This window comes from Micropterus dolomieu, linkage group LG21 (genome assembly GCF_021292245.1).
Source record: "Micropterus dolomieu isolate WLL.071019.BEF.003 ecotype Adirondacks linkage group LG21, ASM2129224v1, whole genome shotgun sequence".
Taxonomy (NCBI): domain Eukaryota; kingdom Metazoa; phylum Chordata; class Actinopteri; order Centrarchiformes; family Centrarchidae; genus Micropterus; species Micropterus dolomieu.
The window spans coordinates 5,017,418-5,042,189 of record NC_060170.1 but is presented as its reverse complement, the minus strand read 5'-3'; the positions used below and the strand labels follow the sequence as shown (position 1 = coordinate 5,042,189).

The following is a 24,772-nucleotide window of genomic DNA, read 5'->3' as shown; positions in this document are numbered from 1 at the left end:
TGGAGAATCCCGGGCTACTTTGTCAACGTATTTTCGGTGTTGTTGACTCGCAGCTCTTGAACACTGGCTGGTGGGAGGAGCCACAGAACGCCCACTTCCGCCACAGCTGAGGTTACAGAGATAAAAAGCGAAGAGGTGTCATTCTGCCTTCTTTTCCGTGAAGTGTATGGGAGATCATCGGCATCTTTGACAAGTTTGAATGTATTCGCTGCCTCATTGACCAGGTACTCTAAAATACTTGGCAACTTAACACAGACTACAATTACAAACGCAGTTGAAACATGGATTTCTGAAATATAAGGATAAGTGAAAAATATAATGTCTAATTTTGAAAATACCAGGGCACTCGAATTGCTGGCCCAAAAAAGAGGACTAGGCCAAATTATTAACTATAAAATGATCGACAACGGCACCTCCCACCCAAAGACTTGACTCAAGGTATTAAATTCCTCTCTATTACTACTAATCCAGGGATTCCCACTAACCCAAGCAAGCCCACAGGATGGACCAGAGATGTTATTCTCTGTACAAACTGGGAAATTATTTGTTCAAAAACAGTAAGAAAACAATTAGCCTAGACATCTGACATATAGGGCCTAGGCTATGTTAAAATAAGATAAAAAGAAACATCAATGCCAAGAAAAGAAACAACAAATGACCATAAATAACTAAAAGCAAATACAGAAAAAGAACCCTGTAAAGTGGAGAACTAATAATAGTCCGGTAGTTTCAGTCCACATTACTACAGTGAGGGATCATATACAAGTGGATGAAAATACACAATAAATACAAGTAATGAAAACACAAACTTAAGATCTAAACATGATACTATTAAAACGACCTATTCTACGTCCCCACTCCTGGACTGAGTGACCAAGGTAAGCCTGTCGGTTGCACTGCTTTGATTGTGTTCAGACTTTGACTCAGCTCCATCACGTCATTGATTCATATCACAGAAGGAAGTCAAAGTCGATTTTACATGAAGCCATCAAATGCGTCTGCGCGTTGCAGCGACAAGTCTTTCGTCGCAGTCGTCAGATACCTGCAAAGTGTGAATCCTCAGTACTATAGACGATCTTTGATACCGGTGTCCATTTCCCTAATGTAACGTTAGGTAACTAAACTCAATATGATACGTGAGTGCTGTCTCTTAGTAAGTAGAGCCAGTACGCTACAGTGTATTTGATTATGACTGGAGACAGACTGTAGTGAATGACCCCGTGGACACCTGGCTGGACATGAAGGGATTAAAAACATGGGAGCATCTGAAACCTGATAACAGCTCGCCGTCTGCTAACAGCTAAATTACATAGCTAGCTGATAAAGTAGTGGAACATTTGTTGGTCAGATGTTGCAACCTTATGGGACATTCATTCAGAGCATACAGTAACAGCGTAATATTACTTGTTATTACAGGACTACCTCATCCCCGTGTCCTCGAGCCGCAGGAGACAGGAAGTAAGTTCCTTCAAAATAAAAGACGTTTAAAGAAAATAAAAATATACTGATCATAACTCTCTATAGAAATCGGTCCCATTAGTCAGCATGGGCATCAAAGTAGCTGTGAGCTGCTCTGTGTTGTACATCCTACTGGACGTGGTTGTCACCACTGTCCTGTATGCACACGGATCATACTTCAGCATATTTAAAAAGGACGCCCTGAACTTTAACATCCTCCAGTCAGCGCTGGACCTCTGGGGGACTGTACTGCTCAGAGCCTCCCTGCTGCTGGGAGCCTCCATAGGGGTGTCATGGAACAGAGAAGACGGCCCACCGAGGGTCGCCAAACTCACCACCCTCATTCTCCTGATCTGCCTGATTTCCATCACCTATGCCCTGGCCAAGCTGCTGATGCTGTCTGAGCTGGGGCCTCTGAACCACCAGCCCTGGCTGCTGAGCCTGATAAGTTGGACTTGTGCCTCCTCTCTGGGTGTCATTCTACTCTGGGGGCTGCTGGGGAAGGAGTCCAAGGCAGCGAGCAATAACACCAGCAGCAGTGGAGGGGGAGGCGGCTCTGAGGACGCTGAAAAGCTGGTGGAGGCAGCTGGTGAGGAGGAACAGGAGGTGGGACGTGAGAGGCAGAAGAAGGTGGACGGAAGCCAGAAGAAGAAGACCAACTCTGGGGCTACACTGGGACGTCTGCTGAACTACTGCAAAAAGGATGGTGGGCTGCTGTCTGTAGCCGTCCTCTTCCTCATCATCTCTGCTGTGTGTGAGTGTCTTTGACGTAATAATATAAAGCAGTCAAATCACAGTGTGTAGACTTATCTGTTACAGAGGATTGCAGCACTAATGTGCAATAACTCAACAGTCTTTCTATGGCAATAGTGTACAGAGTCTGTCTTACTCATTCCAGATTATACAGCACTTTATCTATGCTCTCATAAAGAGCAACTAAGCGCAGTAGTAGCAGTAACAGTAGGAAACTTCAATGTCACAAATTAAATAAATCTTATCACACGGACTTTGCAATCCATAAAGGGTGGACTGAAGGCCAAAAAACCTCTCAACAGTGTACATTAACAAGGTTAAACCTCTTAACAAGGGCCGCAGCTAGTTTTCATTACTGATTAGTGTGCTGATTATTTTCTCAGTTAATCAACTGGTCTATAAAATGTCTGACTATAGAGGAAAATGTCCATCAAAGTATCCCAGAGCAGACTTTTTCCTAATTGCTTGTTTTCTTCGACCAACAGTCTCACAAGACAAAAAAAAGCAGCAAAGCATCACAACTCAGAAGCACAGAATTACAACAATGAAATGATTACAACATTTGATAATAGAATTTCCTTTATTCAACTAACGGATTGACTGACTTACTGTTTCAGCTCTACTCTTAAAGTTAGCTCATCACACGGATGAGAAATCTGTTCCACAAAAAAACGCGTGGACATCCCTTACATTATATTCCGGTGTCTATCTTTAACCTACAGGTGAGGCCTTCATACCTTACTACTATGGGAAAGCAATAGACAGCATTGTGGTTCACAGGAGCATGGAGTACTTCGCTAAGCCTGTGATCATGCTGTCAGTACTGGCCTTTGCAAGGTGAGCATCTACAGGTTGTCTTCTGAGGCCAGTGGTGAGGGTTGGACGGGATGTGTGTCCTCACTAAGATTATATATATGTAGACACTATAATTATAGGGCAGTATGAGGTGAGGGGCATTTGTTTATGTGAAAGTGTTGCCAACTTGGACTCTAATGTTTTATTTACTGTAACAATAATTGTAATTTAATGATTGTAGGTTTGGGCTCTTTGCCATCGTTGGACAGCATTCAGAGATGGAAGGGATCAGGAAAGAGAGTGTGGTGATTTAGTGACGTGACAAAATTGCTTGACTAGATTCTGAGCCAGGAAGTCTCAGGTGTCACATGTGCCAAACTTAAAAGATACCTAAATGCTTCATGACACCTTCACCCTCTCCACAGTTCACTGGCGGTGGGAGTACGGGGAGGAGTCTTCACCCTGACTTTTGCAAGGTTAAATCTGCGGCTCAGGAATCATCTGTTCAGAACTCTGATGAGGCAGGAAATTGCCTTTTTTGATGAGAACCATACAGGTGATATATGAACACTTTAACCCAACCGTCCCTCCATGTGTATTAGTGATTTCTCCCTCTGTGTGTGAGTCTTCTTCATTAGAAGAGCAGTCCTTCAAATGCCCGTGTCCCCCTGTAGGTGACATCATTTCACGTCTGTCAGCTGACACCACCCAGGTGAGTGACCTCATCTCTCAGAATATCAACATCTTCCTGCGGAGCACCATCAAGGGCGCTGGCTTCTTCATCTTCATGTTTGCGATGTCCTGGAAGCTCACGCTGGTGACTATCATGGGATTCCCCTTCATCGCCCTCGTCTCTAGGCTTTACGGCGAATACTACAAGGTGAAGTAGTTTCATGTGTGTGTTGATCATTCCATTTGCGGGTAAGATTAAATTCGCTCCTTTGTACTTTTCTTTCCAGAAATTAACCAAAGAGGTGCAAACAACCCTTGCAGAGGCCAATAAAGTTGCAGAAGAAACCATTTCGGCCATGAGGACGGTACGGAGCTTCGCCAATGAGGGTGGGGAGGCCGACTCCTACTACGCCAAGCTTTTGGCCATGTTCCAGCTCAACAAAAAACAAGCCCTGGCCTACGCTTGCTACATGTGGTCCAGTTGTGTAGGTATCAGCAGTTGCCCTTTTAAATGAAGATGTAAAGCTCCAAATCTCTTTTGGTAAATATTATTTATTATTATTTAGCGTGGGCGCCAATAGAGTTTGTATGTGTTTTTCAGATCTCAGAGCTTGCCTTAGAGGTTGCTATCCTCTACTATGGCGGCCACCTTGTGGTAACCAATCAGATGAGTAGTGGTGCCTTGATATCTTTTTTCATATACATGCTCGAACTGGGAGAATGCCTTGAGGTATTTCACCCATTTTCTTATTTTCTTCATTTCTTTCATCGTGTATGTATGCAAATACTTTACAAGGCTCTAATCCCATCAACCGCTGTTACGTGCGGTTTGTCTTACAGAGTATAGCATCGGTCTACACGGGCCTCATGCAGGGAGTTGGAGCTGCTGAGAAGGTTTTCGAGTACCTGGACAGGAAACCCAAACACCCAGCCGATGGCACAGAGGCTCCAGACACGTGCGCCGGCCTGGTTGAATTTAAAGACGTCACGTTTTCCTACCCAACACGCCCTGAGATTGATATTCTAAAGGTTTGTTCTGAAGGATCTTACTGCCTGAATGTGCTGATGAACTGTGTATAACTCTTCACACTAAAATTGATCAGTTTGGCATCAGGTAGAAGAGTCAGGGCTCACCTCACTACTAATTCACTCCGAAACATGGGGCCAGTAAAAGCCTTTTATTTAAAATCGGGATCAAGTATCGTCTAAAAGCTACTGTACAATGTTTTGTACCCTGTCAGGAAGACAGTTCTGGGGGAATCGGGCAGCATTACAACTTCGCAATTTATATATATGTTAACTTCTCTAATTTTGAAAGAATCACTTCCCCAATCGGCGTGTTTTTCAGGGAGTGTCCTTCACTCTGCGGCCTGGCGAGGTGACCGCCCTTGTGGGACCGTCAGGCAGTGGGAAGAGCTCCTGTGTGAGTCTGCTGGAGAACTTCTACCTTCCACAGCAAGGCCAAGTTCTGCTGGACGGGAAGCCAGTTCAGACCATCCAACACGACCACCTCCACTCCAAGGTCAGTCCACATCAGTGTAACTGATAAGAGTTCAACATTTAGGACAGGCTAGAACAAGACTGGCGCTATTCTTTATTTGTGTTAAGTCTCAGCAAATCACATGAGAAGACCAAAGCTAGAAAATGTGGTAGTCTGTCTTTCAGTACATTTCCAACTTTCCTACCCCGTTTGTGACACTCAGACCCAAGCCTATTGGTTCCTGCTGTAGATGTTGATTTCTAAAAACAGGTGACGAATATGTTAGTTAATTTTTCTAAAGACCTGGGTAATTTCCTAAAACAGCTGGACGTATTTAGCAAATGTTGCTCATTTGTTGGGGACTATTTTCTGCTGTCGGTTAATGCACTTTGGGTGCCCTAGTGAGTATTTACGGGCAGCGGTGTATTTAGACATGGACTCAAAATAAACAGTGCCCGTATTAAACTGTAATGAAGGAACATGTCACCCAGTGCTACAGTGTGGCTCACAGATGGGGTTTTTAACAGTTCTGGGACAACAATGGCAGTATATCCGACATTTGCTACACACTGTACTTGTTAGTAGGATCAACTCATTGCTGGTTAAGATCTTTCACACATAGATCTGTCTATTTGCTTCTGCAGGTTGCTCTTGTGAGCCAAGAGCCTGTGCTGTTTGCCCGCACGGTCAAGGAGAACATCGCCTATGGCCTGACTGACGTCCCCATGGAGGCTGTGAAGCAGGCGGCCACCAAGGCTAATGCTCACCATTTCATCACCACCCTCCCCAAAGGCTATGAGACAAGTAATTATTAATTGTGCACTTGAGTCTAATACTATTTATTATTAGCGTTAGATCGTAATCTATTGCCCTTATACTAGCTTCCCTCCGCTGAAACCTCACAGTTAGTTTTTAGGCCTAATGGAAGCGTGTTCCAAATTATATCTCAATTATTACTTTCTTTTGAAAAGTCTAATGTAACTTAAGTTGGTATGTACATGTTTTTATTATTGATACAAAATTGCAGTTTTAATTAAAAAAGCATCAGACCTCATCAGCCACATTCTACTTATTCTGGTGTATACAGTATTGGAGTACAATTCCAGTTTGGCCCGGGATCTTTGTTGCATCATCCTCCTCTACACTTATTTGCAGTCACCTCTTCACTGCCTGCTATCCAAACACAGTCAAAAATATAAAAAGGCCTAATGTGCGTTTTTTTTTTTTCCTTAAATAAATAAAAAAATAAAATTGAGCTAACTCATCTGTGCTTTCATAAAGATGACGTCTACGTGCTACAGTTGAGTTATTGTTCCTGATTATTCCCCAGGTGTTGGAGAGAAAGGCTCCCAGTTGTCAGGGGGGCAGAAACAGAGGGTGGCCATTGCAAGAGCTCTCATCCGCAACCCTCGTGTTCTTATCTTGGACGAGGCGACCAGCGCCCTGGATGCAGAGAGCGAACACATTGTAAGTGAAATGCCAAATGAAATGTTATGTACGGGTGGCAGGCAAGAGAAACGCAATAACATAACCCTGTGATAAATACCACTTTAATGAGCTGTAATGTGTCAGAGAGCTGTTCTGATTGATTGATCTCAGTGATCATTTTTTTAATCTCTGCCATATCTACTGCAGGTTCAGCAGGCCCTGAACAACATCATGCATGAGCACACTGTGTTGGTGATTGCCCATCGTCTCAGCACAGTAGAGAAGGCACACAACATCATCGTGATCGACAGGGGCCGTGTGGCCGAACAGGGGTCTCACAGTCAGCTGATGGCCAGCGGGGGGCTGTACTACAAGCTGGTACAGAGGCAGGTCCTGGGCATAGAGACAGGGGCAGAAGTCCTGAACCCACCTGAAAAACTCAGCTGGAAGTCTGATGGTGGAAGGCAGCAGAGAAGACAAAGCAGCAGCAGCAGCAGCAGCAGCAGTGAGGCCGAGTGCAATGTGCGCTACTGAGAATAGACTGCAGTGTGTGGAAATGGGATTGGTCTGCTGGATGTTTTTTTTTTTTTAGGGTTGCTAGTGTTTTGAGTTATTTTGGGAAGGAGATATTGTAGAATTGTACTGTAGAAGATATTTTGTACAGATATTCAGCAGCTTAAAGTCTAGCCGTTGTCATGCAAAGAGAAGAAAATGACCTTAAACGGAATGTAGACCTCAAAACACTACTGAAGGAACTTGATATATTTTATGTGGAATTTGATCAAAGTGTTATGTCTTAATCAGCTTAAATTAAGATCCACTTACACTGAAAAACTTAGTAGCACTTTTAAGCTAAAAATACATTGAATGTATCAAACCATATCACAGAGGGTTGGCATTACCACTGAAAATAAAACCTGAATGAATGATGATATGATCACTATCTGATAGAGCTTTAAGAATTGGTAATGTTGCCATTGATGTACTGTTTGTGGTTGTTTACCTCATCATTGCACTGCAGATAAATAAATAACTTTCTCAGGATTTGTTTTTGCTTTTATATTGCTCTTACTGTAGCCATGTGAACTGATTTGTTTCTATACAGGGCTGTTTAATTACATCATTTGTAATTCCACAAGTTAGTGATTTAATGACTACAAAGAAAAGACGGTTGTCTTTGTCGTTGAACTGAATGCACTATAGAGATATATGGTTTTCTGCGGTGAGGATAACTCCGTTAATGGCACAAGAGAATTGTATGAATCAGTGTAAATAAAAACAGATGGAATGAACACTAAAAATATTCAGCATGGTCTTTTTTTAAATTTATTTGTGGAAACGAACGTGTTGGAAATGCTGCATTTAATGTCACCTCGTAAACCCCATTTTTCAGATTTCAGTCAACGTAATCATGGATTGTGAAACATTCGTAGTATTTTGAAGGGTGTTTCTTTTATTATCGTAGAATGTTATGAACTTCCTATTCACATTTATCATGTTGTTTAAAGCCAGTGTCAGTCCCATCAGCCTCAGGCTCGCCTCTTTTCTATCTCACTCCTGCCTGCAAGAAGCTAGGTGTGAGGTAACTACTTTACTATACAGATAAGATATTGCATTGTATATTCATATACTATGATTATAATATATAGTCGTTGTCGCCACAGTAAAATGCCGGATGTTTCTGTTGTTAAGAAGTTGCGTGAGGGTTACCCAGTCTATGGGTTTACCGGAACACCGGTAAAGGCAAATTTGTGACAGCACATGAAGGCATCACTGGGCCTGTATCGTCTCTTCCTGTAAGGGAAGCTCAGTCAGCTGTCACAATCTGAAAGGCGAGCAGAGGGATCACAGGAGGGGAGAAACACATAACAAGAGCTAAAATGTCTAATTTTTCCAACAAGTTTAGCGGTTACACGATGACTCAACTCAACGAAATTCTGGAGGATGACGAAAAACTCACAAAAATGGTACAGGAGATGGATGAGGTATGTTAAGCTACTTCGCTTTTGTAGTCCAACGTTAGCTACTGACTCCTTCTCGGTCACTGTTTTTTCCCTCGACCCTTTGTTGTGTTTTTCCCAACATAGGCTCGGCATGTTGGGAACGAAACGGTTATTTCGTTTAGGACTGTATCGTAAATATGTGTTGTCAACCGAACTTCAGTGTTCCGAAACCTAGAAGCGGGTACAAATCGTTAACCTTGGGACGGAGCAGGGGCAAGCATTGTCTCAAGTTTTAACACATTAGGATTCCCAGTTTGCGACATTGTTGCTCCAATAAACGGCACTTCTCCAAACAGAAAAAGCTCGTCTATATTCAGTAGTATGTGGGATCAATAAAACGTTTAAATGGCCAAACTAATGCTGAGTCATTTTCAGAAAATAATCAAATTTAAGCAATGGCCTAGCTTCGACACTCTTTCTCAGGCAGGTCGTCATGCCAGACTGCACTCACAAATCTACCAATTTATGACTGACTTTCCTGCCGCCGCAGGCAGACCGATAGCGAGGAAAACAAAACTTAACACCCTTATCTAAAATGTGAATTATTAACCTGTGTACGCCCAGAAGCACAAGTGATAGCCTACTAACATCATTATTTAATAGAGGTATTTTTCGCATCAGTTTCTGTATTGTTAAATAAAGCCGAGTTCAGCAGATTATTTTATGCACTCAGAATCATAAACTATGGTAGGCTACATGAGGTAGACATGTGAGGCAATTGACAAAGTAACATATTGACACTTTCAGAGTTGCTTCTCCATACAGACCATGGGCTCATATCTGGACTCTGTGGCTTTGCTTCAGTACCACAGGGACTCAATCAATTTCCAATAAATCTGCTTTGCACTTAGTCATGAGGCTGCCCTTGTCAAGATAAGCAGCCGATAAGACTCAGTTTTTCCAAACATAGAGCGATTATAAACCATAGTCCCTAGAAAGGTTTTACCACAGACATAAATTTGCCATATTGAGATAGAGAGTGCAAAGAGATTAGACATTTTTATACAGGATTTGGGCTTGTGATTATTTTCCATGCTGCTGCTCCTTCCAAAATAGTCAATTCCGGTGTGGGCTTTAATCTACCCTAATGTCCTGCTGCTGAATCAGCTCCACCAGATCCCCGGTGTCTGAAAAAATTTCCCACTGTACTCATTCTCTTATTTTTCTTCTTTTTTTTTTTTCTGTCTGGTGCAAACTCTTCAAGAACCCCCCCCACCCACCCCCACCCTATTTCTTACTCTCCATACATACCTCTGCTTGGACCTGATCAATAATTACAAACGTAAAACACAAATTTTCAGGACAGATGAATTTTCCTTGTCTGTTGTCATGGTGCTACAGCTTTCGCTCTGGCAGTCTTATTTAAGCTCATTTTGTGTAACAGTGAGGAGTCGTTGCGTAAAAATGTGATGAAAGCCCCTCTTCCCAGACAGGCGGAACTACAAGCTACTCTGTGTCACCTGAAGTGCCCCAGATATCATCTTGCAAAAGCAGAAGAAAATGGTATTATATAGCTGTTTGCTGTGAGCCGGCCTTTTGTGTTGTCAGTTCAGTTTTTGATCCACACCCTGTCTCCATGGTTTCATTGTCCTCTTCCCGTAGGTTACACAGAGGGGAGGGACATGTTTACTGCAATGACACTGCAGTTGTTGTCTTAAATGACTTGAAGTAGCAGTCATGAGGTTATAGGAGAGATGGAAGAGCATCAGCCTTGTAAAGACGTGCCTGAGCCCAAGGTGTATCTGTCTGGGAAATTCTCTCTACACTGGACAGGAACAAAGGCAGTGGGTGTCACAAGATGTTGAGTGAAACCAGAGAGTGCTGAGAAGTACACAGCTGTAGTATAAAGACACAAACCCTTGCCTTAGATGTAGACACATGCTTCGCTGTCGGCAATAATCTTCTCAGTTTGCAAAACACACACTGAAGGCAGCACGTGTTGCCTTTTGAATAATGCAAATAGTGCTGTCATGCATTTGTTTGGAGATTCAGTGCATCCTGTGTTTTGTGTTTTTTTAAAAGCAGGCTGTTTGGGACTTGTTTTTGTTTTGAGGCACGCTCAGGCTGCAAGATGTATTTTTAAAACAGTAGTTTCTTTTCAGCTACATTTTGAGTGTCCACTGAGCTAAAGACAGCGCGATCTTGATTTTTAGGTGACCCAGTTTTATAATGTCCCCCACGTAATGTTTCGGCTCATTTAATCTCAACTCGCTGCAACATGTAAAGCATACTTTACTACTCTCTTGAAGCGAGTTGAGATTAAGCTGAGCGCCGCTATATCTTTTTGAGGCTTTCTCTAATCCAGGAGTGGGTTTTTTTATGGAGCGGGCGTGCTGAAGTTCAAGTCCAGTCGTATCAATTTATAACAGTTATTATAACATCTTGGTGCACAAGTGCCTTGCTCAAGTGCTGGTTTAAAAGGGATATATTCAAACATTTACATGCTTTTCTAATAATAGTAATTATAGTCATATAGACACTGGATTGCTGAGGTATTAAAAAAAAAATACAATATATCAGCTGTCATTTTTTTCTGACCAAGATACATACAAAGCGTGTCAGTGCTGTCTGACAGGAAAAAACAATGTAATTATGACATGGTTAGTAAATCACAGACCTAGTTTGGAGTTTCTGTATTGCAATTTCATGTTACTTATCTGCTGACATGTTTACCAGTACTGATATATCTGTAATAAGCTAATATCTGCCTGATGTCCTTCTGGCTAATTTATATTACTTATATACTTACTTATATTATTTATGTACTTTTCTGACATAAATTATCGCATGTGCTCAGTTGGGTTTCCAACTATCGTGTCTGTTTACCACTTAGCGACTCACAGTTCCTGTGACACGTATCTGTGTGGCTTTGATTGTGGTTACACAGAACAAAGAAAGAAGGAGTCGCAGCTGCCATTTGATCATAAGAATCACTGAAGCAACATGTGCTTTGAATTTTAGAAGTTTTATTTATTTTTTGTGATTGGCGTATTACAGCCACCTGTATCTGATTGTGGGTTATTACATAAGCTCTCCAAAACTTGGGTCTGTGGTCCATCCAGACGAGCTCTTAACTCACATTTCCTGATTATTTCAGCCTTTGTGGGGAGTGTGGGGCGTTGGAGAGCGTTTCTCCCAGCAAACAATTATGTGTTTGGTTTGACAGAACAAGCCTGCAGTTATGGATGCTATTTAAAGGTCTGCTTCTTCAGCCGGCCACGATGAATGAGGACATCGGCTCCTCCTAAAGGGAGGCCGGCCACCTCGGGATATGACTGTGTGAAGTTCAGTGGTAATAGACATATTTAGGTGCATTTCCTGTATGAAATATTGTTGTCTCCATTTGGTCCAACCACCAAGCAAGGCCCTCCTCATTCACTTTTAGAAACTATTCTATAATCACAACCTACGCTACGGTGTATATTTAGTTTTCCTACATTATCCCGCCCAATCCTGGTTATATTTGCACATACAACGTGTTGGTTGGATGTGTGAAATGAGTCATTTGAGAAGTAGCAGGAGACCTTTTTTTTTTTGTTAATTTAATCTTCCACTTTTCACACTGTAGCAAGTTGTTCTTTCCAACTGTCCTCAAGGTTTCACTTCAAACCTGCAGTGGGGCACACTAATGGTTTTTACACAAGGTAGTTCACTGTTTTACAAGGTCTCCTGTGGTTCTGAAGGGATGTTTCCAAAGTTTTCAAATATAACTCTTAATGATGTCATCAGGGTTATCTCAGCGTGGGCTTGAGACTTGAACTGCTGTTAAAAGCAGACGATTGGCTTTCTAGTGGGAGGGGCGGCACAACCGCTATCTTTGGCTTTACAGGCTACTCCCTATAGAGTTGTGTTGAAGATACTTAAAGTGCAGTCTCTCCTCTTAAAACCCGTCAGATGATACTATAGTGATTACCTTTTGCTCAGATCAAACAAGACAATTGATGTCTTGGGCACCGCGAAGTTCTGACTGTCAATTTTTTATACTTTTCTGACATTTCATAGACCCAATGATTAGTTGGTTAATCAAAAAAATAATCTGCCAATGAATCAATAGCGAAAAAATAAATTGTTAGTTAGTTGCAGCCTCTATTGTATTGGTGTTAATATTGGATACCGCCCGTGATGGAGGCTTTGCAGCCAGTTTGCCGCCAGTCTGTTAACACTTCCTCTTTACACCAAGTGGAAGTTATCTATCTTCTATCTCGGAGGCCAAATTATGCTACACCTGTGAGTGATGACACAAAGTGATAATACTGCGTCCGAAATACAAATTTACTGCTCACTATAGAATCAGCTATCGAGTGTCGTATAGGGAACAGTGACAGAGGAACCGAATCTGGACACAGTGAGTCAGCAATACGCCACAGCAGGTCCCAGGTACTGTCCTACCTCAATGGAATGTAGTGTGTGTGTGAGTGTGTGTGTGTATATGTATGTGTGTGTGTGTGTGTGTGTGTGTGTATATATATATATATATATATATATATATATATATATGTGTGTATATATATATATATATCAGATATCTTCAGTACTGGCCTTGCAGGTGTCACTCTGCTTAAATTAGATAATAAATGTAAAAGAAACAAAGTTTTCTTCTTTGAACAAGATTTGTCTTTTGACAGTGAATATGTGGTGGGAGTTGTGTGAAAACTGCCGTGTGATGATTCATAGTTAGTCAACTATAAAACCTTTTTCTTTCATTTTCTTTCTTAGATGTTTCTCAGCAAAGAATGCATATTAATGGTAGATTCATTGTAGATATGTACTTCACTCAGACGGTTAAATTAGAGTCCAGTATTAAAGAGAGAAGTCTTGTCTCTCAAGACTCTTGTGTGTCATGAGTTCTGGATTGAAGGATGTGCAAAAGTAAAGCCATAAAGACATTTGACTTTTTTTTTTCTTTTTTTTTTTTTTTCTTTTGTAGATGCAGGACGTCCAGCAGAGCAAGGAGATGACGCTGGTCAACAACCGAACCCTGGCAGAGCAAAACCTTGCCCTGCAGCCCAGACTGGAGCTCAAGAAAGAGCAGCTGACCAAACGTTACAGCTGTCTTCAGGAGAGCTTCGAGTCCTATCAGCTTCGCAAGTCTACTCTGGGTACAGCAGCAGTACAGCTATCACAAGAAAGAGAAACATTTTTATTTATTATTTAATCTTTCATTTTGAATGTAACCCAGCGCTTAACAACATTTAAATCACCAGAGTGAAATCGTGAAGACATTCAGTGTGAGGCTTTACGTGATTGGAGTTTCTGCTTTCTGTTTAAGAGTGAAAAGTAGTTCCTCAAATGGCCACCTGAGGCCAGGATCAGTAGGATCAGTCAGAATCTAACGTTAATGAATATTTTGTGTTCTTCTCCACATCTAAAAGGTCTCACACACAGTCCAGGACAGAGAAACAGTCTGGAGTAAAGCAGCTGTCCTCCTGATCAATCCTGAGCTCCATCAGAGCATCGCAATTAATTAAAAGCTAAAAGTTGAATTCTGTTTCTTCAGCAGAGTTTCCTCTGTCTGTCCTGTCCTCACCTACAGTTTTTAGTTTTGCTGCATTTGCATTACTGCGCCCATGGAAGCATTTAAAATGACTGACAGCAGCCTCTCTAATCATTAAAGTAAACCGTTAAAGAAAACACACAATAAAGAAATCACATGAAAAGTTAAAAGGACCGGTAGAGGTGGGATGAATCTGAGAAAATAATTAGTTGGGTTGGGAGGCCAGTGGATGATTTGTGCACACATGATTATTTAGATATTGTCAGAGCTGATCCGCACATCACACCAATGTAGCTCCTATAATCATGACAAAAGAGTGCAAACAGGTGCTGACGTCAAATTATTAGACTGTAATATCAACCAGAGCATCCTCTGAATTCAGCACTAACCTGCTGTGTTTTATGTCGTCATATAGTAACAATAGTGCCCATTATGAGGTCTGCACATGTAATTTGCACACTGTGTGTTCCTCCCTGTCAATAGGGGGTGCTGCAGCACTCTTCACACCCCCCCCATCTCGCACGCTCGCCTAAGGCTGGCTCTTTTACAGCGTTGTACAAAAACAGTTTTGGTCCCCTTTGTGACAACTGTAGAGTAGTGCATTTTTATATAACTTGCACGTTTAAATTATATTGAGGCTTAATATTATGCATAATTAAGGGTGGGCCCTCTTTGAGTGACAGGTTAGGTAGTTCAACAACCAGGCTTCATTCAGCCTCTGCTCTACCTCTTTGCCCATTTTCTGGATTAGCCGGAGTCATACACTGCTAAGATGGCGAAGGCCAGAGCCGCCCACGTTTGAGGTTCACAAGCGCTCTTCAGTGACCTATGGGTGACGTCACGGACACCACGTCCATGTTTCATACAGTCAATCATCATCGTAGGAAGCTTGGGTGTTATGTAAAGTTTTGTTCCATGTTGTTCTTATTCTGCATGTGCACGAGCTGAAGAGACCTGTTTCACCAGTTCTCACGTTTCCCATCGGAGGCTGGAGCCTTCACTAAAAGCCCTGTTGTCATGTTGCTGCAGGAGTCTCTCTGTTCAGGTTAAGCAAGTTCCATCTCCACTGCAGGATCGTACTGGAAAAGACAGGCTTAGAGGGCCGTAATGTACCACACCGACACACCTTCACTGTACCTAGTGTGTGAAGAAGACGGAGTGACGATACTTGTGACCGTGTTGACGCAGTGGTTGCCAAGCAACCCTCTCAAAATAGCATGCCAACCATTCACTACGCTGATAAAAGTTTGACTTCTTCCCTGCAAGGCATGCAGACTCTGCTGGTGCTGCCATGTATACAGTACACACAAAGGTTGCAGCAGTTTTTGCAATCTGTCAGATGTTGTAGTTTTTAGTACTTTAAGGCCAGATGAGAAGTTGAGTCTTATCTAAACAGATTTGCTGCTCTATTTACAGCAAAGTAGGGTTCTACTAAACAGTAGTTGTAATGTGTGCAGATATTTTAAGTTTTCATTTAAGGTTTCAAGGCGATGATGACAACCTTTTGCTTTATAATTTGAAGCCTGTCTTGTTGGACAGCATTTCTCATACAGCAGTCAATGGGACTGATGCAGGTCTGTGGTTTTTGTCTGTCGTCAGCAAGCGATGGCTTTTGTCAAATGTAGGTTACCCAGTGTCCCCCCGCCTCCCCCTCCTTCTATGCACCAGCCGTCCTGGTTGTGGATTTGCTGAAGAGCAGCTGGGGACGGACAGCGATGCTTAAGAGCTGAGAGAAATGCAGCCGTTTGACCCAGATGAGAGATCCAACATATACAGTAGCTTGCTGTGTTGATGTCGACATACAGCTACACCACCGGCAACGCCCTCCCCAACCTGTTCTCCTGGAAAAGTGCGGCCTTTGTATTACCCTTCACTGTCCACTGACCTCTGGAGGCCAAAATGGCAGGGCATCACCACCACCACCACCCACTGCCTCTGAGGACAGCAGCCCACAGTGGGCCATTGTGCTGCCAGGCAAGCTGGTGCAAAACAGCCGGAGTGGGTGGGAGGGAGTGCTGGATGATGCGACCAGAAGGCAGGGGAGTTGGGAGAGTGGGAGAGAGAGAGCGAGAAAGGCAGTGAGGCAGTCCAAAGCTCCCCACTCAGATTCACAGCAGAGGTCGATGTGGCTTCATTTACTAAATGGTCTCATGATCTCCAGGCCCAGACTATGTGTGTTGGGCACTCTGCGGGCTCAGCCAGAGAATCACCGCTTTGTGTGGAGGAGGGCTGCTGATATGCCTAAGAGTCCGTCCTGTTATGGGAGAGGGAGCGGGACAGAAAGGAATGGGAGTTCCCCCAGGAAAAAAGGCTGTGTCAAAAAGGAACAGTTTTCTATTCAATTTAAACTCTGCCAGTAACATTTGGCAAACCACTGTGAGTTTTTGGGATCTAGTGCCAGAAAATCAGAGATAACATTTTGGATTAGCAGTAAATTGACCAATTTTTGAGAAATTTGGTCTGGCTAATTGTTGTTTCAGGAATCCCTCAAAGCCCTTTTGTTGGTTTTGTAAGTCAAAGTCACCCAGCGCAGAAATTATACAAAAAGTTTCATTTGTTCTTTCAGTGTTTGAAAAAACAGGTCCTCTTGCTGTGGAATTTAACAAGAAAAGTGGTCGGGCTGCTCTTTGCATAATGTTAATCATGAATGTCTCTGTGCTGCATGATGCACAGGCAGTCTTACATTGTAAGTATTAACCATCTGTGACCTTGTTCTGAGGGCAGGGTCACATGCGCAAATTTACATCTTTGCTTCTCGTTTTCACTTTGTTGACCTTGGACCAATAGCAAAGAAGTGTGTGAGGTTGTGTGTTTGCACCAGTGCGTATGTGGAGTCTGACAAGCTAAGTATTACATTTCCAGTCATAGCCAGTTTGACAAGTTTTAAGTGATACACCAACATGATAAAATTGTGTGATATTTTAACTGTGGTCATACCTTTTTATAGATGTGTTTTATTGGTGTGCTCAATAGCAGATACCAAAGTATAAAAGTGTGGAGCAGAAGGTGTAGCGTGGCCAAGCCTTTCGTCAACGTTGTACTTTCTTATTTTCTTTTGCCTTTCACACACTTAATCACCATCACTCATCTGCCCTTTTTAACACTTAATTAACCCTGGAACTTGTTAGAAATTCACAAGTGATAGTGTGGAGGAGAGTTAAGGGCATGCTAATGACACCTTTTTGACAGAAGACATTATATAATTTAAAACTGAATATTGCTAGTTATATAAAATGCCTTCGAAATGATGGACCTTCTCCTCGACCATGACTGGTGATAGTGACAGTAAGCACCTCTGCACCAAAGTACAGCCTCACAGAGCGAAAGATATTCAACATCAATTATGCAGAAATGTTTTAATTTAAGATGGACCTGTATTGCACTCAGTGACCAGTGCATAAGTGAATTTTTCTAGACCTTTATCACCTGCTTGCCATGCGCAGAAGGAAGCTTAAGGTAGAATAGCATTTCAGGTTGGACTGGAGTCACTCCTGTAATTAGAGATCCACAATATTGTGTCTAGGGTTGGGTAATGACGGTGAGTTGACAATGCTATAGTGGAGATCAGTAACTACTGATGTGTCATTAGGCTTACTGCCAGAGTTTCACCATGCGGGGATGCAATCCCAGCTCCAGTTGGTGTTGACTTTCAGTCCTGCTTAGGAACACAAACAAAACAGGCTTCCTCCTTAGAGACAACGGAGTCAGTTTCAGTCGGCTCAGTGGGGCTTTGCAAGTTCACAGCAAACAGAGGCGTTAAGGTTGTTTGGATGTGTCTGTCAAAGAACCAATACTGGCAGATCTCACATATCCTGCCCTAGCTTTGTGTGACAGGCTCATTAAAATCTGTTATTATTAGCGTTCATTTCATCTTAAAAACTGAGGGAATATTTTGGGGGAGCGGTTTTTGGAAATTGAGCACGGAGTCTTGTGTCACACATGTGTTGAAAAGATTGTGTAAAAGAGGCGATGAACTGTGGTATTGTAATATTACAAATGTAGCTCTGATTTAAAGACAAACGGCTCTTTTTTTCTTTTTTTTTACAAAGACAACCAAAAAAGAGTAAAATAACACAAGGTTTAGTGCGTAGACATTGTTACAATTAAGTCCTTATAACAAAAAAATCAGGTAATGCAACATCTTTATTACACCTTAGTGCGCCTACAGTATTGACAGATCTTCACATTTCAGTTATTAAATTTAATTCCAACAGAAAGTGTAGCATTAAGATGAATGTGGGTCTTAAAAAAAGTATGATAAGCTTGTGTTTAGCGTGTGATGTTGCATGCTAAGTCTTCAGTTCTCTATATTTACATGTATGGTGGATGGTGTGGGCTGGCTTTGCTTTGACTGCACAGTAAATACTGAATACACGGTTTTTCTTATAACACAATGTTAAATCTGTCTGGACACGCCTTCTCTCAGTTCAGGCCCAGCAGAATAGTAACATTTGTGCTGTTCCTCTTTTTCTTGTTATTTGACAGACCACAAGTCAGGAAACACCTCCCTGGACACGTTGCTGGCCCTACTGCAGGCGGAGGGAGCCAAAATAGAAGAGGAGACAGAGGTAAGCATTATACTGCTCTCTCCACGGATGACTTCATGTTTCCCTCAGTGACACTGGACGTTAATTCAGATACCTGCCTTACCAGCTCTTGTCTCCTACAGAGGCTTCGTTGTGCAAATGTGAGGCTCTTGTTGGAGAGCATGTGGAAGGGCAGAATAGCTGACTTAGAGGTCCCAATTTTTATCCCTGCAATAGCTACCTGTCTGTCAGTGCAGGCAGCCCTGTTAGTGTGGCTGCTGTTGAATGATGTTAGCGCTGGTGAAAAAGTTGGTTTTAAATCCCTATATTACCTCAGTCACCACTGTCTTTTCTAAATGTTTGTTGATGGACCCCAGTTTGTTCAAGCTCCTTAATTCTGGCATCACCCACATTCTCTATTTCCTCTTGTGCCTGAGAACGTGTGTACATTTGGAAACCGTCCTGACCATGCTTACCAACAAACCCCGCACATGCATAATCCTAGGTAAACCACTTCCTAAATTGCGGGCCCATAATCTGTCTCATTTATGTTTTTATTGTGAAAACGATGTAATAGTTTCTGTCAGGGTGAGGTCATGCCATTTAAGCCTCCTTTGTCTTGTTTCTCTAGTGCTGCACCACTGAGCATCTGTGGCCTCATGTAAGAGACCAAGAGGATCTGCTAAAGTAGTGTTTCTCAGCGGGGGTGGTACTGCCCGCCGCAGGGGGAGTTCTGAGGACGATTGGGGGGCGCTGAGCTGCTGTTGGGGGGGCGTTTGTTAGTTGGAAATTCTAAGGCGAATTTACACTAAAGATTCACAACAATACGACTTTAAACTACTTGCAAAAAAACTGTGGCCTGCAACATTAAAACCTTCCAGTTTAGTCCACTGCGACTGGACGAGACGGTGTATTTTTTTCTCCGTCAGCTACTTGTGGCGCAGCTACGTGCTACGTTCAGGAACGGGTAGTCAGAGTACCATCTGTAAAATTTTACCCACATGCCGTTTACTGTGTAAACTGACGCTCTCTTTCTTGATATTACCGTGGAAAGTGTTTATTTCTCTGAGGAATACACCGTGAACGTCTTCTTGTCGCAGTGGTTACACATTTACAAGAGGTATATTTCGCTGTCGGGGTTACCCTGAAAGCACCTTCGCTGCAACACCAGCGAGTGACGACATATAGCGTAGTTTCAGTAGGCTATAAAAATGTAACGTTAAAAACTGAAAGCCCTGACTTGCTCTGTTGGGGATTGAAACGTGTGTGGATTTGTCGTGAGATTTCTGCCTGATCAGATGTTGTCGGTTGGTTTCGGTTTCCCTCGGCATGAGCACCTCGTCGTCTCATCCACTTCTGTGTCTGTCACGGTCGAAGGGATACTTCCAGTAATATAATGCAGTGTAGGGTATGTAGTAAAATATAATGAATTCTCTTTAAATAGGCTAATTAGTCTCCTAATATTACGACTTTTCTTTACGTGTCGGAGAACACAGAGAGCCCACGTGGGAGAGATTCTGACGGAATCTCAGTGAAGTTATGATATAAGTTATTAACAGATGAGCTAACAAAGTCCAGTCTATAACTGAATTAAAACGGATTAATTTATCACTAGGATGAAAAGGGGCAACAAACTAATTTAACTAATTTAAGTAGGTTACTTCCCCACAGAAGACACAAAAGAGGAGGTAAGACTAAATCATGTGTGTTGACTCAGCAGGGAGGATATAAAATATTTAAAAGCAATAAAGAATTCCTGAGAACCTCACTACATTATATTCTATTATAATTATATATTTTGAATTGTCACCTGCCACCTGAATATTGTGTTTCCCTCTATATAATAAGATATTTCCACCATAAATTGGAGCAGAAATCTTCACCAGAATGCAGGAAATTAAGTGTTTAATGCTCAAAATCTATTCTAATTCTAAGGGAGGATCCCCATACCCCCCACTTATTAAGTGCCCCGTCCAAGAAACCAGTCTCTGGCTTCACACACAGTTTCTTGAGGAACATTCACTTATTAGTTAAATATAATTACTTTTCACATGGCTTTTTACCTGGGAAAGTATTTAATATGTTGTTTGTCATTCAATTATGTGTTTTTCCCCATGTTTTTAATAACAATAGTAAGAACAACAACAAAAAAAATCAACAATATTTGGGGCAAATAGCAAACATCTTTTTTGTTCAGTGTCTAGGTGCTAAAGTTTGCCATTAAACAATATGTGTAGAGTAGCATTGCCCATAACAACATTTCAGCCGAAGTCAGCTCTGTGCGCGGCAGAGAGATGACCAATTGTGCACACCACGTTACTCGTCGGTGTAAGCTCATTTGAGTTTCATAACTATTCTATGGAGTGTGGAAAGAGTGAAAATGTTCAGGGATTTTTTGCCCCAGTGCATGCTGGGAAACCTTCTCACATGTCTGCTCCTGTAACGATACAATATCTTAAACCCTTATTGTCTATGACATTTTTATCTTATCTTTCTCGCTTGCTACCCATGTCCGCAACATTATCTCTATTGTTAGCTACTAGGACTTTCAAAGGGATGTGATGACCATATTTGGCAGTCTGGGGGTGTATCTGTCTGTGTTCTCTGTATGAGGTCCCAGGTCAGGTCACCTTCAAACGAGTTTGACCACAAGAGGACTGTGCTGTAAAGTTGCAGCGACAGATCCTGACACAGGGTGTGACTGCAGCATCAATGTTCAGAGTTTAAATCTAAACATCAGACTTGTGTAGTTGATGATTCAATCTCTGGTCATTTACAAGTTATTTGACATTATTTTTGAAATATTACTGAATAAATGGTTGAAGATATAATCATTCGATGATCATAAACATTTTAAATCCCACAGAAGTTTGGGTGTCTGGCTTTGTTTCTTTGTGATTTTCCCTGGATGCTATTTTCATCGTCATGACTCATGTTGGCTCTTAACTTGGTGTTGTATAAGAGACAGAAGGGGCTTCTCTATTCTCTCTCTAAACTGTCCAAAATCTCTTTACTTCTGTCAACAGAACATGGCCGATTCCTTCCTGGATGGCGACATGACCCTGGAATCCTTCGTTGATTCCTACCAGAGTAATAGGAAGCTGGCCCACTTGAGAAGGGTGAAGATCGAGAAGCTGCAAGAGATGGTGCTGAATGGCCACCGTCTGCCCCAGGCGTCAGTCCCTACCTCCCGATCTCAGGACGTGTCCCTGCTCACCGAGGCCGACATCAGCAATTCCCCTGTAGCCCAGCCGAGGAGGAAACCCCCGCCTCCTCCGTCCCAGCCAGCACCTATTCTAAGTCCAGCTCTCACCGCTGACCCCCAGCCTCCTGTCTTCTACTCAGCATCGCCATACCCGCCAATTCCCCCCAGAACAGGCCAGCCTTTCCCCAACGTCTCCTCTGGCTACCCCAACCACTTCCTATCTCAGTACCCCCCAGCCTTGCCTCAGAGGCCCCCACCTCGTATGGCCCCGCAGCCTGGCTTTATCATGCAGTAAATAAAAGCAGTTGCCACTCACAGGACACCGTGCGTGTCGTGGACTTATCCCTACTGGAACTGCTCTGAGAACTATTTTTCTAAGTCGTTGGCGTTCTTGGAATACGACCAATCACATCACAAGGAGGCCGACCCGTGCTGGCTGGTCTGGTCACATTCAGCTGAAGCAGATCTCCAATATCCTCTGTGGATTCGCGCTCACCTCTCAACCCCATCAACACTCCCAACAACAACAAAAAAAGACGTGACGAGATCAGCCTCGACTCTTGCTTGCCTGAGTCCCTTCAGTGGAAGGGCCCAATGCAGGCTGTATTGAAACAAGTGTCAGCCTATGGGTCACTGAGCTGTGCCCTCAGCTCTGCATGCCCATTACTTTTCAGTCTCTCACCTCCCTTCAAACATGTTCCTCAAGCTTTTGTGGAGCACTTAAGTCACTGAAAAAAAGGGTTTGATTAGACATTTCCATCTGCAGCATACTAATTTACTGGTAATGGATATGCAAACAAAGAGAGACCCAAATTACTGTGCAGTTTTTATGAAAATATATTCAGGCAAAACTGCATCTATGCTGTGATTTTTCTTTAAATATAAAAATCTGCAAGGTACGTAGACATATTTGAATTTCAGCATCTTTTAATGATATAGTACTAATGGAGTTATGTTAATAATAGCCAGGATAGACTGATTAACATGTGTAAAAGAGGGCTTTGGTTGGTGGATCTCTTCTCCAGTATGTGGGTGAGTCTCGCGAGTCCAGACCTGCCTGGTTCAAGATGGTGTACTCGGTCCATCTCAGGCAGACGTCAAAAGAGAGTTGAAGGAGAGCATTAGTGTCTGAGCTGTTGTAATCAATGACCAGGCCTGTAGAGCCCTGCCTGAAATGAAGGATTTATGTATAGCCATACAGTACACTTCTGATGTGTGTTGTTTTCTGTAGGTTTCTGTTGTAATGCAACACTCCTTTATGTTGTCTGTTGTCCTCAACACCCTTAGTTGGGATTGGAGATGATGCCAACAGTTCTTTGGATCTCATACGCATGGTCCTGGTCAGTTTTCTGTCACACTGAGCACCAAAGAGTTCCCACATCACTCTATTTTTTTTTTTTTTTTATGCAAGTGAAACAATTAGTGAGGCGATCTACCGTTGTTCCCATTCCAACATATCTGTTTGTGATGTTCAGATGAAACACTCTTTTTGTAAAAAAAAATAGAAAAAAAAAAAAGAAAGAAAGACAGATTTCTACAGGAGGAACTTGCAAAGTCAACCTGGGAGGAAATGTTTTCTGGTGCGAAAGATATTCATTTGTTTTCCTCCCGACTGCTGTCGCTGTGCACTGTTGAAGAGCCACGAGTGCCTACACTTGAAGTGACGTTTATGGCGTCCTGCTGATTCTCTATGCTCAGCTGTTGAGGTTAGAATCCCCCAACCCTTCAAAGAAAGAAAAATGGCCAAGCATTTGGTCGTCTCCTCCTGCTACTGATTTTGTGTTCCACCAGAAGGTAGGAAAAAAACAAAAAGGCAGCGTCAGACTGTCAGGCTTTGCTTTCTCACTAGAAGCAGAAGGCCATAGTAGAGCGACACTGAACATGTGCCAGAGAGACAAGAGATGCCCTCAGGCTTTGTGCCTAGCGGTGCTTGTGCTTCTCTTCTATTCTTCCTCCATTACGTTGAGGATTGGCTGGGGTCAGTTTCAGAGATGTTTGCATGTGTTGTTGCTGTTTTTTTTTTTTTCTTTGTTTTTTTTAATTGGTGAAATAACAGGGCTCTGAAATGTTTTTTGTCATATCTCGGTGATAATACTTTAACCTCAAAGCAAGGACGTGGACCACAGAATGGACAAGGCATACTTGTCAGCAGGCAAAACTACAGAAATAGCAGAAGCATCAACATCTCGATGAACCAGCATTTCTAACAACTAATAGTGGATAATTATTTTGTGCATGGCCTTTGCTCTTTGTGTTCAGTCTAAAGAGTCCTCTTTAATACTTTTTTTTAGCCGTTGAGCTGCTTTTTACATTTGAACTGATCCTCTGTATCCATTGTTTTATATGTGGTGGTGATATTTTCAGTGTAATGTTGTAGGTATTGACTTATAATGAATGTTCAAGTGGAATTTAATGCTATTTTCAAGTTCAATAAATCTCAGTTTTTTTTACATGTTTTTTTTATCCACTTGCCTTGTTATTACACAGTGAACACATGTGACTTGTTTGCTGTATGCAGTTATGTGACATGAGAACACACTGGAGTTTTGCATTGTGTTTTGCAACATTTTTGAAAATGAAACAAGACAGCCACCTAGTGTTCCTGGGTTGATAATACATGACATTTATCCTTAACTCCCAATGTAAAAAAAACAACTTTCATAGTTCCATGTTGAGAAAGGTTAATGGCCATAACTTACAACGTGAAGAGAAAAACATTGCTTCATAAAATTAGTTATTTTATTATAATACTTGGAAAATAATGGTATACAATATTATCTCCAAAAATCACAGGAATATTTATAGTTGAATGCAAAAGTTGTCAAAGTTATGTTAAACAATGTTTCTAGTACTAGAACAGAAGGCCAAGTTACTGATAACTTAACTGATCAAGATGGAGTTCTTCTCCTGTGTGATTTAAAAGCAGTTATTTCTCGCACTCTCCAAATTAGATTTTAG

General features: G+C 42.2%; 2 protein-coding genes across 3 annotated transcripts; both read left to right on the top strand.

The window, feature by feature from the left end:
* The first annotated feature begins 207 nt into the window (after positions 1 to 207).
* On the top strand, positions 208 to 7,630 carry abcb9 (ATP-binding cassette, sub-family B (MDR/TAP), member 9). 2 transcript variants are annotated; one of them, XM_046035888.1, is made up of 13 exons: positions 208 to 224; positions 1,417 to 1,458; positions 1,525 to 2,212; positions 2,934 to 3,048; positions 3,432 to 3,562; positions 3,681 to 3,886; positions 3,966 to 4,163; positions 4,280 to 4,408; positions 4,519 to 4,707; positions 5,027 to 5,200; positions 5,803 to 5,962; positions 6,489 to 6,625; positions 6,794 to 7,630. In XM_046035888.1, exons 3-13 carry the CDS (start codon positions 1,546 to 1,548, stop codon positions 7,118 to 7,120), a joined length of 2,433 nt encoding a protein of 810 aa, XP_045891844.1. In that variant the 5' UTR covers positions 208 to 224; positions 1,417 to 1,458; positions 1,525 to 1,545; the 3' UTR covers positions 7,121 to 7,630. The 2 variants fall into 2 exon arrangements, with proteins under 2 accessions (XP_045891844.1, XP_045891843.1); XM_046035887.1 differs by lacking the exon at positions 208 to 224 and adding an exon at positions 1,051 to 1,114 and having other exon boundaries at positions 1,417 to 2,212.
* Positions 7,631 to 8,382: 752 nt separating this feature from the next.
* On the top strand, positions 8,383 to 24,264 carry vps37ba (VPS37B subunit of ESCRT-I a). The gene is made up of 4 exons (XM_046035682.1): positions 8,383 to 8,571; positions 13,517 to 13,688; positions 18,569 to 18,651; positions 21,636 to 24,264. The coding sequence occupies exons 1-4, from the start codon at positions 8,467 to 8,469 to the stop codon at positions 22,107 to 22,109; spliced, it is 834 nt and encodes a 277-aa protein (XP_045891638.1). The 5' UTR covers positions 8,383 to 8,466; the 3' UTR covers positions 22,110 to 24,264.
* Positions 24,265 to 24,772: the final 508 nt, after the last annotated feature.

Bases quoted from the DNA above. Each gene is read 5' to 3' on its own strand.
- vps37ba (XM_046035682.1), top strand. From the start codon at position 8,467: ATGTCTAATTTTTCCAACAAGTTTAGCGGTTACACGATGACTCAACTC. The intron at 8,572-13,516 runs GTATGTTAAGCT...TTTCTTTTGTAG, and splicing joins TGGTACAGGAGATGGATGAG to ATGCAGGACGTCCAGCAGAG. The intron at 18,652-21,635 runs GTAAGCATTATA...TTCTGTCAACAG, and splicing joins AAATAGAAGAGGAGACAGAG to AACATGGCCGATTCCTTCCT.
- abcb9 (XM_046035888.1), top strand. From the start codon at position 1,546: ATGGGCATCAAAGTAGCTGTGAGCTGCTCTGTGTTGTACATCCTACTG. The intron at 4,164-4,279 runs GTAGGTATCAGC...TGTGTTTTTCAG, and splicing joins GCTACATGTGGTCCAGTTGT to ATCTCAGAGCTTGCCTTAGA. The intron at 5,963-6,488 runs GTAATTATTAAT...ATTATTCCCCAG, and splicing joins CCCCAAAGGCTATGAGACAA to GTGTTGGAGAGAAAGGCTCC.